The sequence below is a fragment of the Oncorhynchus gorbuscha genome, unplaced genomic scaffold (assembly GCF_021184085.1).
Source record: "Oncorhynchus gorbuscha isolate QuinsamMale2020 ecotype Even-year unplaced genomic scaffold, OgorEven_v1.0 Un_scaffold_7531, whole genome shotgun sequence".
NCBI classification, from domain to species: domain Eukaryota; kingdom Metazoa; phylum Chordata; class Actinopteri; order Salmoniformes; family Salmonidae; genus Oncorhynchus; species Oncorhynchus gorbuscha.
In genome coordinates, this window is record NW_025750899.1 from 1 (window position 1) to 12,500 (window position 12,500).

General features: G+C 51.2%; 1 protein-coding gene across 1 annotated transcript in view; it reads right to left on the bottom strand.

The window, feature by feature from the left end:
- Positions 1-2,254: 2,254 nt before the first annotated feature.
- Positions 2,255-12,500, bottom strand: part of LOC124029751 (rho guanine nucleotide exchange factor 1-like) — a 10,674-nt gene continuing 428 nt past the window's right edge. Inside the window, 8 exon segments of the mRNA XM_046341345.1 lie at positions 2,255-2,333; positions 2,985-3,152; positions 5,120-5,195; positions 5,314-5,388; positions 5,532-5,632; positions 5,715-5,744; positions 5,747-5,954; positions 8,422-8,501. Coding sequence (XP_046197301.1) covers positions 2,281-2,333; positions 2,985-3,152; positions 5,120-5,195; positions 5,314-5,388; positions 5,532-5,632; positions 5,715-5,744; positions 5,747-5,954; positions 8,422-8,501 — 791 coding nt within the window. The 3' untranslated portion in view covers positions 2,255-2,280.

The window sequence follows — 12,500 nt, forward strand, 5'->3', positions numbered from 1 at the left end:
TTGGTAGTAACACAGTAACAGTCTTGGTAGTAACACAGGAACAGTCTTGGTAGTAACACAGTAACAGTCTTGGTAGTAACACAGTAACAGTCTTGGTAGTAACACATTAACAGTCTTGGTAGTAACACATTAACAGTCTTGGTAGTAACACATTAACAGTCTTGGTAGTAACACATTAACAGTCTTGGTAGTAACACAGTAAAAGTAAATACACAGTAACAGTCTTGGTGGTAACACAGTAACTGTCTTGGTAGTAACACAGTAACAGTCTTGGTAGTAACACAGTAACAGTCTTGGTAGTAACACAGTAACAGTAAAAACACAGTAACAGTCTTGGTAGTAACACAGTAACAGTAAAAACACAGAAACAGTCTTGGTAGTAACACAGTAACAGTAAAAATACAGGAACAGTCTTGGTAGGAACACAGTAACAGTAAAAACACAGTAACAGTCTTGTTAGTAACACAGTAACAGTAAAAACACAGTAACAGTCTTGTTAGTAACACAGTAACAGTAAAAACACAGTAACAGTCTTGGTAGTAACACAGTAACAGTACAAAACACAGTAACAGTCTTGGTAGTAACACAGTAACAGTAAAAACACAGTAACAGTCTTGGTAGTAACACAGTAACAGTAAAAACACAGTAACAGTATTGGTAGTAACAGTATTGGTAGTAACACAGTAACAGTATTGGTAGTAACACAGTAACAGTATTGGTAGTAACACAGTAACAGTCTTGGTAGTAACACAGGAACAGAAAAAACACAGTAACAGTCTTGGTAGTAACACAGTAACAGTCTTGGTAGTAACACAGGAACAGAAAAACACAGTAACAGTCTTGGTAGTAACACAGTAATAGTCTTGGTAGTAACACAGTAACAGTCTTGGTAGTAACACAGTAACAGTCTTGGTAGTAACACAGGAACAGAAAAAACACAGTAACAGTCTTGGTAGTAACACAGTAATAGTCTTGGTAGTAACACAGTAACAATCTTGGTAGTAACACAGTAACAGTCTTGGTAGTATCACAGGAACAGTAAAAACACAGTAACAGTCTTGGTAGTAACACAGTAACAGTATTGGTAGTAACACAGTAACAGTCTTGGTAGTAACACAGTAACAGTCTTGGTAGTAACAGTCTTGGCAGTAACTAAATAAACATCAGTAATAGCACCATTAACAACGACATTATCAACATCTAGAAGAGGTGCTTTGAAAGAGGTGCTTTGTTGTCTGTTCTCACCAATGCTGTTTTTCAACAAGACTCCTCCATTTTCAGTGGGGCTGAGAGGGGTTGAGGAAACCTGAAAGAAAGAGAAAGCGAGAAAGAGAAGGAGAGAAAGAAATGAGATCAGCGGCAGGTAGGCAAGCGGTTAAGAGCGCTGGGCCAGTAACCGAAAGGTCGCTGGTTCAAATCCTCAAGCTGGCTACGTGAAAAATCTGTCGATGTACCCTGAGCAAGGCACTTAACCCTAAATGCTCCTGTAAGTCACTCTGAATGAGAGCGTCTGCTAAATGACTAAATGTGATCCGTGCTCAGAGGACTGGCTTATTACAGCACACTCAAGAGCTGTGTTGACTCACGTGGTGGGCTGTATAAGGTTTCCCCTCCTCCAGTTAAGATGCTGTTTCCTCTCTTCAGGTCAGATGGAGGTCCTGTCTTCTTCAGCTCATCTACCGCCATCTTGATCACATCTGTCCAGCTTCACACAACAAAAGCCACATCACCACTACAGTTGGTGCTTCGTCTTTATCTTCTGTATCTTCCACCTCTCCTCCTCCCTCCCCATAAACCTCTCTCCTCTCCCACACTCACTTCTCCCTCTCCACTCCCTCTCTCCCCCACTCACTTCTCCCTCTCCCAATCCCTCCTCGCCTCCCCTCCCAAACACCTCTCTCCCCTCTCCCTCCCTCACTCACCTCCCCTCCCCTCCCAATCCCCTTCCCAAACCTTCTCTCTCCTCTCCTTCACCTCTCCTCTCCTCTCCCCAAACCCTTCTCTCTCCCCCTCCCACACTCACTTCTCCCTCTCCCCTCACCAATCCCCTTCCCAAACCCTTCTCTCTCGATCTCCCACACTCACTTCTCCCTCTCCCCTCACCAATCCCCTTCCCAAACCCTTCTCTCCTCTCCCCTCACTCACTTCTCCCTCTCCCCTCACCAATCCCCCTTCCCAAACCCTTCTCTCTCCCTCTCCCTCTCACTTCCCTCCTCTCCCCAAACCCTCTCTCCTCTCCCACACTCACTTCCTCCTCTCCCGACAGATTGAGCCACCAGTTCAGATCTGAGCCCCGCTGTCCCAGGTGAAGATCACGTAGAAAGCCTTACGGTCTGACAGAGGGACAGAAGAGAGGGGATTGAGATGACATATTCCTGCAAGGTGTGTGTGTGTGTGTGTGTGTGTGTGTGTGTGTGTGTGTGTGTGTGTGTGTGTGTGTGTGTGTGTGTGTGTGTGTGTGTGTGTGTGTGTGTGTGTGTGTGTGTGTGTGTGTGTGTGTGTGTGTGTGTGTGTGTGTGTGTGTGTGTGTGTGTGTGTGTGTGTGTGCGACTCCATGTTGATGATGTTGTGTTTTCTTGAATACCAAATATGGCAGGTGTTGTTGTGGGGGAAGGCCGGAGACAGATGCTCTTTTGGAAGTGGGTTGCTCTTTTGACTCTTACATGGACCAGACCCTGTGCTGTCAAGTTTCTGAAATACCAGCCTCTTGAGTCATGCCTGAACAGCCTTTGGCCGTGTACATAGGCTGATAGTGCATGGCCATCAGATTGCAGGACTGCATAGGGAAAAAGGCAAAGCAGCTAGCAAGGTACTGCTCATTGCTCTTTGTCATGGACAGCCTAGCTGTGTGGAGAAGGTGGAGAAGGTATCTTTGACACTACGCGTGTCTATGTGTCTGTGAATCTTTGAAATGTTTGAATCCTCCGGGACTGTAATGTGATTTGTGCATTCAAATGAAGTATTTAAAGATGTGCGTGTCTCACCTGTGGCCACCTCTCGGAGGAAGGCAGAGTCTAGTTTGATGATAGGGCTGAGCATCTGCTTGCCCTCCTGAACAGCGATGTTACTCTTACTCTGACACTTCAGCACCATCTTATCATCCTGCTTCTGTAACAGCACCAACAGATCCCCCAGCAACACACATTGCACTTCTGAGAGGGGGCAGGAACAGGATGGAGAGGAGAGGAGGAGGAGAGTGGGGCAGGAACAGGATGGAGAGGAGAGGAGGAGGAGAGTGGGGCAGGAACAGGATGGAGAGGAGAGGAGGAGGAGAGTGGGGCAGGAACAGGATGGAGAGGAGAGGAGGAGGAGAGTGGGGCAGGAACAGGATGGAGAGGAGAGGAGGAGGAGAGTGGGGCAGGAACAGGATGGAGAGGAGAGGAGGAGGAGGAGAGTGGGGCAGGAACAGGGTGGAGAGGAGAGGAGGAGGAGGAGAGTGGGGCAGGAACAGGGTGGAGAGTAGAGGAGGAGGAGAGTGTGGCAGGAACAGGGTGGAGAGGAGAGGAGGAGGAGGAGAGTGGGGCAGGAACAGGGTGGAGAGTAGAGGAGGAGGAGAGTGTGGCAGGAACAGGATGGAGAGGAGAGGAGGAGGAGAGTGGGGCAGGAACAGGGTGGAGAGGAGAGGAGGAGGAGGAGAGTGGGGCAGGAACAGGGTGGAGAGTAGAGGAGGAGGAGAGTGTGGCAGGAACAGGATGGGATGGAGAGGAGGAGGAGGAGTGGGGCAGAACAGGGTGGAGAGTAGAGGAGGAGGAGAGTGTGGCAGGAACAGGATGGAGAGGGAGGAGGAGGGAGTGGGGCAGGAACAGGGTGGAGAGAGAGGAGGAGGAGAGTGTGGCAGGAACAGGATGGAGAGGAGGAGGAGGAGGAGAGGGGGCAGGAACAGGATGGAGAGGAGAGGAGGAGGAGAGTGGGGGCAGGAACAGGGTGGAGAGTAGAGGAGGAGGAGAGTGTGGCAGGAACAGGATGGAGAGGAGGAGGAGGAGGAGAGTGGGGCAGGAACAGGGTGGAGAGTAGAGGAGGAGGAGAGTGTGGCAGGAACAGGGTGGAGAGGAGAGGAGGAGGAGGAGGAGAGTGGGGCAGGAACAGGGTGGAGAGTAGAGGAGGAGGAGAGTGTGGCAGGAACAGGATGGAGAGGAGAGGAGGAGGAGAGTGGGGCAGGAACAGGGTGGAGAGTAGAGGAGGAGGAGAGTGGGGCAGGAACAGGGTGGAGAGTAGAGGAGGAGGAGAGTGTGGCAGGAACAGGATGGAGAGGAGAGGAGGAGGAGAGTGGGGCAGGAACAGGGTGGAGAGTAGAGGAGGAGGAGAGTGTGGCAGGAACAGGATGGAGAGGAGAGGAGGAGGAGAGTGGGGCAGGAACAGGATGGAGAGGAGAGGAGGAGGAGAGGTGGCAGGAACAGGATGGAGAGGAGAGGAGGAGGAGAGTGGGGCAGGAACAGGGTGGAGAGTAGAGGAGGAGGAGAGTGGGGGCAGAACAGGGTGGAGAGTAGAGGAGGAGGAGAGTGTGGCAGGAACAGGATGGAGAGGAGAGGAGGAGGAGAGGGGGCAGGAACAGGGTGGAGAGTAGAGGAGGAGGAGAGGGGGCAAGAACAGGATGGAGGGAGAGGAGGAGGAGAGGGGCAGGAACAGGGTGGAGAGTAGAGGAGGAGGAGAGTGGGGCAGGAACAGGGTGGAGAGGAGAGGAGGAGGAGAGTGTGGCAGGAACAGGGTGGAGAGGAGAGGAGGAGGAGGAGGAGAGTGGGGCAGGAACAGGGTGGAGAGGAGAGGAGGAGGAGAGTGAGGCAGGAACAGGGTGGAGAGGAGAGGAGGAGGAGAGTGTGGCAGGAACAGGGTGGAGAGGAGAGGAGGAGGAGGAGGAGAGTGGGGCAGGAACAGGGTAGAGAGGAGAGGTGGAGGAGAGTGGGGCAGGAACAGGGTGGAGAGGAGAGGAGGAGGAGGAGAGTGGGGCAAGAACAGGGTAGAGAGGAGAGGAGGAGAGTGGGGCAGGAACAGGGTAGAGAGGAGAGTGGGGCAAGAAGTAAACAACAGAAGAACAAAAGTTTGGGTTTGAGTAAAATGAAATCAGACAGACGATTGGTTGATACATTAAAACAAACTAATGTTTGTAGAGTTGATAGTGCACCTAATGTTTTCTCCTTGGTCACTCTCCAGGTCAGAGGCCCCTCATATATCATCCTTCTCTGGGCCAGGTCAAGGTACTGAGAGAGAAGAGAACAATAGAGACTGATAAAGAATGAGAGAACGGGACAACTGTAGAAAGGATAGCATGAAGAGCACTGGACCACACTACAAGAAGCCCTCACTATTGTCAGTCACCTTGTACTCCAGGTACAGCTCATTACTGGGTTTGAGTCCTGAGGTGTCCAGCCTGCGCTGATAGTCTTTCAGGGTCTGGAGGGAGAGAGAAAAACCATTTATACTTTCCCTCAGACACTTATAAGAATAGTAGTAGTTTGAGTGTGTGTGTGTGTGTGTGTGTGTGTGTGTGTGTGTGTGTGTGTGTGTGTGTGTGTGTGTGTGTGTGTGTGTCTCACCAGCAGGTTCTCCATCTGTTTGACCTCCTCGTTGACGTGGTTGAGGATCTTCCTACAGCACTCTGCACTCTGCTGAATACTCTCCTTCTCCAAGGTGTCCTCTACAGGAATACACACAACACATGTCACAACACACACACTCTCTCTGTTTATCTGAATGTGAACAGGGAAGGACACACAGACCTGTGCACTTGGCAATGTTTTCCAGCAGTAGGGGTATTTGGTGAGCCTCTGCATCTCAGTGGGGATGATGTCCTTCAGCTGCAGCCTACGACACTGAGGCCTACTCTCTGCCTCCAGTATGAAGGAGTTGAAACGAGGGTCTTTCTTCTGTCTCATCTTCAGCTGTTCCAGGGCCCACGTCTGGTGACTACAGAACCTAGACGTCAGCTTCTGAAACCACTCACCCTCTGTCCCTCCAAACTAGACAGAGAGAGAGATGGGGACAGAGAAAGTGAGAGAGAGAAAGAGGGAGTGATTAAAAGCTTTCTTTAGGGATCCATTTACCTAAGTATCCACTTCATATATGGGATGAGGGGGTTAGGCTGAGATGGGGTGAGGGGCAGAGAGAGAGAGGGGTGGGGGCAGAGAGAGAGGGGGTGTGAGGGGCAGAGAGAGAGAGGGGGTGAGGGGCAGAGAGAGAGAGGGGGTGAGGGGCAGAGAGAGAGAGGGGGTGAGGGGCAGAGAGAGAGAGAGGGGGTGGGAGGGGCAGAGAGAGAGATGGGGTGAGGGGCAGAGAGAGAGATGGGGTGAGGGGCAGAGAGAGAGAGATGGGGTGAGGGGCAGAGAGAGAGAGGGGTGAGGGGGCAGAGAGAGAGAGGGGGTGAGGGGCAGAGAGAGAGAGGGGGGTGAGGGGCAGAGAGAGATGGGGTGAGGGGCAGAGAGATGGGGTGAGGGGCAGAGAGAGATGGGGTGAGGGGCAGAGAGAGGGACAGAGAAAGTGAGAGAGAGAAAGGGAGTGATTAAAAGCTCTTTAGGGATCCATTTACCTAAGTATCCACTTCATATATGGGATGAGGGGGTTAGGCTGAGATGGGGTGAGGGGCAGAGAGAGAGGGGTGGGGGCAGAGAGAGAGAGGGGGTGAGGGGCAGAGAGAGAGAGAGGGGTGAGGGCAGAGAGTGATGGGGTGAGGGGCAGAGAGAGATGGGGTGAGGGCCACAGAGAGATGGGGTGAGGGGCAGAGAGAGAGTGCAGTGAGGGGCACAGAGAGATGGGGTGAGGACCCTACAGAGAGATGGGGTGAGGGGCAGAGAGAGAGGGCAGTGAGGGGCACAGAGAGATGGGATGAGGGGCACAGAGAGATGGGATGAGGGGCAGAGAGAGAGAGGGCAGTGAGGGGCAAAGAGAGAGGGCAGTGAGGGGCACAGAGAGATGGGGTGAGGGGCAGAGAGAGAGGGCAGTGAGGGGCAAAGAGAGAGGGCAGTGAGGCACAGAGAGATGGGGTGAGGGGCAGAGAGAGAGAGGGCAGTGAGGGGCAAAGAGAGAGGGCAGTGAGGGGCAAAGAGAGAGGGCAGTGAGGGGCAGAGAGAGATGGGGTGAGGGGCAGAGAGAGAGAGGGCAGTGAGGGGCACAGAGAGAGGGCAGTGAGGGGCACAGAGAGAGGGCAGTGAGGGGGCACAGAGAGATGGGGTGAGGGCCACAGAGAGATGGGGTGAGGGGCAGAGAGAGAGTGCAGTGAGGGGCACAGAGAGAGGGCAGTGAGGGGCACAGAGAGATGGGTGAGGGCCACAGAGAGAGGGCAGTGAGGGGCACAGAGAGAGGGCAGTGAGGCACAGAGAGAGGGCAGTGAGGGGCAAAGAGAGAGGGCAGTGAGGGGCACAGAGAGATGGGGGTGAGGGGCAGAGAGAGAGGGCAGTGAGGGGCAAAGAGAGGCAGTGAAGGGCACAGAGAGATGGGGTGAGGGGCAGAGAGAGAGAGGGCAGGAGGGGCAAAGAGAGAGGGCAGTGAGGGGCACAGAGAGATGGGGTGAGGGGCAGAGAGAGGGCAGTGAGGGGCAAAGAGAGAGGGCAGTGAGGGGCACAGAGAGATGGGGTGAGGGGTGAGAGAGAGAGAGGGCAGGGAGGGGCAAAGAGAGAGGGCAGTGAGGGGCAGAGAGAGATGGATTGAGGGGCAGAGAGAGAGGGCAGTGAGGGGCACAGAGAGATGGGGTGAGGGCCACAGAGAGATGGGGTAGGGGTAGTGAGAGAGAGGGCAGGTGAGGGGCACAGAGAGATGGGGTGAGGGGCAGAGAGAGAGAGGGCAGTGAGGGGCACAGAGATGGGGTGAGGGGCAGAGAGAGAGAGGGCAGTGAGGGGCACAGAGAGATGGGTGAGGGGCAGAGAGAGAGGGTAGTGAGGGCCACAGAGATGGGGTGAGGGGCAGAGAGAGATGGTAGTGAGGGGCACAGAGAGATGGGGTGAGGGGCACAGAGAGATGGGGTGAGGGGCAGAGAGGAGAGTGCAGTGAGGGGCACAGAGAGAGGGCAGTGAGGGGCAAAGGAGAGGGCAGTGAGGGGCAGAGAGAGATGGGGTGAGGGGCAGAGAGAGGGCAGTGAGGGGCACAGAGAGATGGGGTGAGGGGCAGAGAGAAGAGGGCAGTGAGGGGCACAGAGAGATGGGGTGAGGGCAGAGAGAGAGGGTAGTGAGGGGCCACAGAGAGATGGGGTGAGGGGCAGAGAGAGAGGGTAGTGAGGGGCACAGAGAGATGGGGTGAGGAGCAGAGAGAGAGGGCAGTGAGGGGCACAGAGAGATGGGGTGAGGGGCAGAGAGAGAGGGTAGTGAGGTGCACAGAGAGATGGGGTGAGGGGCAGAGAAAGAGGGTAGTGAGGGCACAGGAGAGAGGGTAGTGAGGGGCACAGAGAGATGGGGTGAGGGGGCAGAGAGAGGGAGTGGAAGGTGACCTGTTCCTTACCCTATTGAGTAACGTGGTTCCGATGGCCTTGACGATGAAATTGTGCTGACGCAGCTTCTTCAGGTGCTCGTAGAAAGCATCTGCACAGAAACACACAGGGAACACAGCGGTTGGACTGGGGTAGACTTATGGTCTGGTTTATTATGGTCAGTGTAACTGGGACTCCAGTTACACTAGGGTTAATTTACTAGTGATGAGGGGAAATATTGATACAGTTATATATCAGGGTATCATTTTGGGAGGTATGCCGTTTCATTTTGACAGTATCGCAATATTATTTTTGCGATCGTTGCACCAAAGCTCCGGTGTTTTCCCATCAGAGCTTATTCTCCATCTGCTTTTAAATAAGGAACCAATTTGTTTTCAGCACTTATTTCCACGACTGATCAAAACTTGTTTCTCATGACTCTCTCTTGTCCTTCTGCAGCAGACATATGGTGAGCAGCATGTTTGGAACATGGAATCGCAATAAAATTACTGCATCCAATTGCAATATATATCGTCCTGGACACCTAGGCATCGTGGTAACATCGTATCGTGAGGTCTTTGGCAATTCTCCGCCCTACAATTTACAGTGGTCAGACTGACTGCATTGGCAGTCATGTAGTCATACTGTAATTTTGGTTTGTATGTCAGGGGTTAGGCGGTCGTACTGTAGTTGGGGTTACAGTGGCAGTACATTGGTCATGTGGTTGTACTGTAGCGGGGGTTACGGTCGTACTGTAGTTGGGGTTACAGTGGCAGTACATTGGTCATGTGGTTGTACTGTAGCGGGGGTTATGGTCGTACTGTAGACGGGGTTACAGTGGCAGTACATTGGTCATGTGGTTGTACTGTAGCGGGGGTTACGGTCGTACTGTAGTTGGGGTTACAGTGGCAGTACATTGGTCATGTGGTTGTACTGTAGCGGGGGTTACTGGTCGTACTGTAGATGGGGTTACAGTGGCAGTACATTGGTCATGTGGTTGTACTGTAGCGGGGTTACGGTCGTACTGTAGTTGGGGTTACAGTGGCAGTACATTGGTCATGTGGTTGTACTGTAGACGGGGTTACAGTGGCAGTACATTGGTCATGTGGTTGTACTGTAGACGGGGATACAGTGGCAGTACATTGGTCATGTGGTTGTACTGTAGACGGGGTTACAGTGGCAGTACATTGGTCATGTGGTTGTACTGTAGCTGTGGGGTTACGGCCGCATTCGTAGACGGGTTACAGTGGCAGTACATTGGTCATGTGGTTGTACTGTAGACGGGTTACAGTGGCAGTACATTAGTCAGTAATGGTTGTACTGTAGACGGGATACAGTGGCAGTACATTGGTCATGTGGTTGTACTGAAAGACGGGGTTACAGTGGCAGTACATTGGTCATGTGGTTGTACTGTAGACGGGGTTACAGTGGCAGTACATTGGTCATGTGGTTGTACTGTAGTGGGGGTTACGGTCGTACTGTAGACGGGGTTACAGTGGCAGTACATTGGTCATGCGGTTGTACTGTAGCGGGGGTTACGGTCATACTGTAGACGGGGTTACAGTGGCAGTACATTGGTCATGCGGTTGTACTGTAGCGGGGGTTACGGTCGTACTGTAGTCGGGGTTACAGTGGCAGTACATTGGTCATGTGGTTGTACTGTAGTTGGGGTTGCGACCCTGCTGACGTGAGTAACTACAGGCCCATTAGTATACTACCTGTGGTGTCAAAGGTTGTTGAAAAGTGTGTAGCAGAACAACTGATTGCCCACCTCAACAAATGCCCTTCACATTACACTCCATGCAGTTTGGCTTCAGAGCGAAACACTCCAGAAACGGCCAACTGCTTTCTTCTGGAAAATGTGAAGTCAAGATGGACAAAGGGGGTGCTGTTGGGGCTGTGTTTCTGGACCTAAGGAAGGCTTTGATACTGTTAACTATGAGATTCTCATCAAAATTGTCCAAGTTCAACTTTTCCCCTGATGCCTTGAGATGATGAAATCATACCTTGAAGGCAGAACTCAGTGTGTCAGAGTGAGCAATGAGCTGTCGCCCACTTGTAGCTATGATGTGGGCGTGCCCCAAGGGTCAATACTGGGGCCCCTCCCATTCAGCCTGTACATTAATGATCTGCCTTCTGTCTGTACTGGGTCTGAAGTTCAAATGGCAATTAGATGATACAGTGATATATGTGCATGCAAAGAGCAAACAACAAGCTGCACAAGAACTCACTACTGTAGTGGTCCAGGTTACAAAGTGGCTCAGAGATTCGTGTTGCATCTCAATGTGAAAAAACTGTTTGCATGTTCTTCACAAAGAGGGCAACAGATGCTACTGAGCCAGATGTCTATGTGTCAGGGAGAGCTCCAGGTGGTATCCGATTTTTAGTATCTTGGCATCATACTTGATTCCAACCTCTCTTTAAAAAGCATGTGAAAAAGGTCATTCAAATAACTAAATTCAATCTAGCTAATTCCCCGATTTATACGAAATTGTTTGACTACAGAGGTAGCAAAACTGTACTTCAAATCTATGATACTCCCACTTATATACTGCTTGGACTAGTTGGGCCCAAGCTTGTTGTACAACATTAAAAACCTATTCAGTCTGTCTACAAACAGGCTCTCAAAGTGCTTGATAGGAAGCCCAATAGCCATCATCATTGTCACATCCTTAGAAAACATAAGCTCTTGAGCTGGGAAAATCTTGTGCAATACACCGACGCATGTCTTGTATTCAAGATCCTTAATGGCCTGGCTCCCCCTCCACTCAATATTTTTGTTAAACAGAAACCTAGACATATGGCAGCAGATCCACAAGGTCTGCTATGAGAGGTGACTGTATAGTTCCCCCAAGGAAAAGCACCTTTAGTAAATCTGCATTCTCTGTGAGAGCTTCCCATGTCTGGAATACACTGCCATCAGACACACATAACTGCACCACATATCACACTTTCACAAAATGCTGAAGACATGGCTAAAGGTCAATCAGATTTGTGAACATGGTCCCTAGCTGTGTGCTGCCGCTTTCCATGTTGTCTGTAGCTTGTGAGGTATGGAAACACTTTGTTGCTTTTATGAATTTTGTCTTGCTGCTTTTGTTCTATGTTGCTCTGTCTGTATGCTATGTCTTGCTTGTCCTTGTGCTATGTTGCTATGTCTATGGTGCTATTGTCTATATTGTAATTGTTTTTAATAACCTGCCCAGCTTACTGTTGAAAATTAGCCGGCTGGCTAAAAACCGCACTTTACTGAAACGTTGATTAATGTGCACTGTCCCTGTAAAAATAAAACTAAACTAAACAAAAAACCAACGCTGTACTGTAGACGGGTTACAGTGGCAGTACATTGGTCATGTGGTTGTATCAGACGGGGTTACAGTGGCAGTACATTGGTCATGTGGTTGTACTGTAGACGGGGTTACAGTGGCAGTACATTGGTCATGTGGTTGTACTGTAGACGGGGTTACAGTGGCAGTACATTGGTCATGTGGTTGTACTGTAGACGGGGATACAGTGGCAGTACATTGGTCATGTGGTTGTACTGTAGACGGGGTTACAGTGGCAGTACATTGGTCATGTGGTTGTACTGTAGACGGGGTTACAGTGGCAGTACATTGGTCATGTGGTTGTACTGTAGTGGGGGTTACGGTCGTACTGTAGACGGGGTTACAGTGGCAGTACATTGGTCATGTGGTTGTACTGTAGCGGGGGTTACGGTCGTACTGTAGACGGGGTTACAGTGGCAGTACATTGGTCATGTGGTTGTACTCTAGTTGGGGTTACGGTTGTACTGTAGTTGGGGTTACAGTGGCAGTACATTGGTCATGTGGTTGTACTGTAGCGGGGGTTACAGTGGCAGTACATTGGTCATGTGGTTGTACTGTAGCGGGGGTTACGGTCGTACTGTAGTCGGGGTTACAGTGGCAGTACATTGGTCATGTGGTTGTACTGTAGTTGGGGTTACGGTCGTACTGTAGACAGGGTTACAGTGGCAGTACATTGGTCATGTGGTTGTACTCTAGTTGGGGTTACGGTTGTACTGTAGTTGGGGTTACAGTGGCAGTACATTGGTCATGTGGTTGTACTGTAGCTGGGGTTACGGTTGTACTGT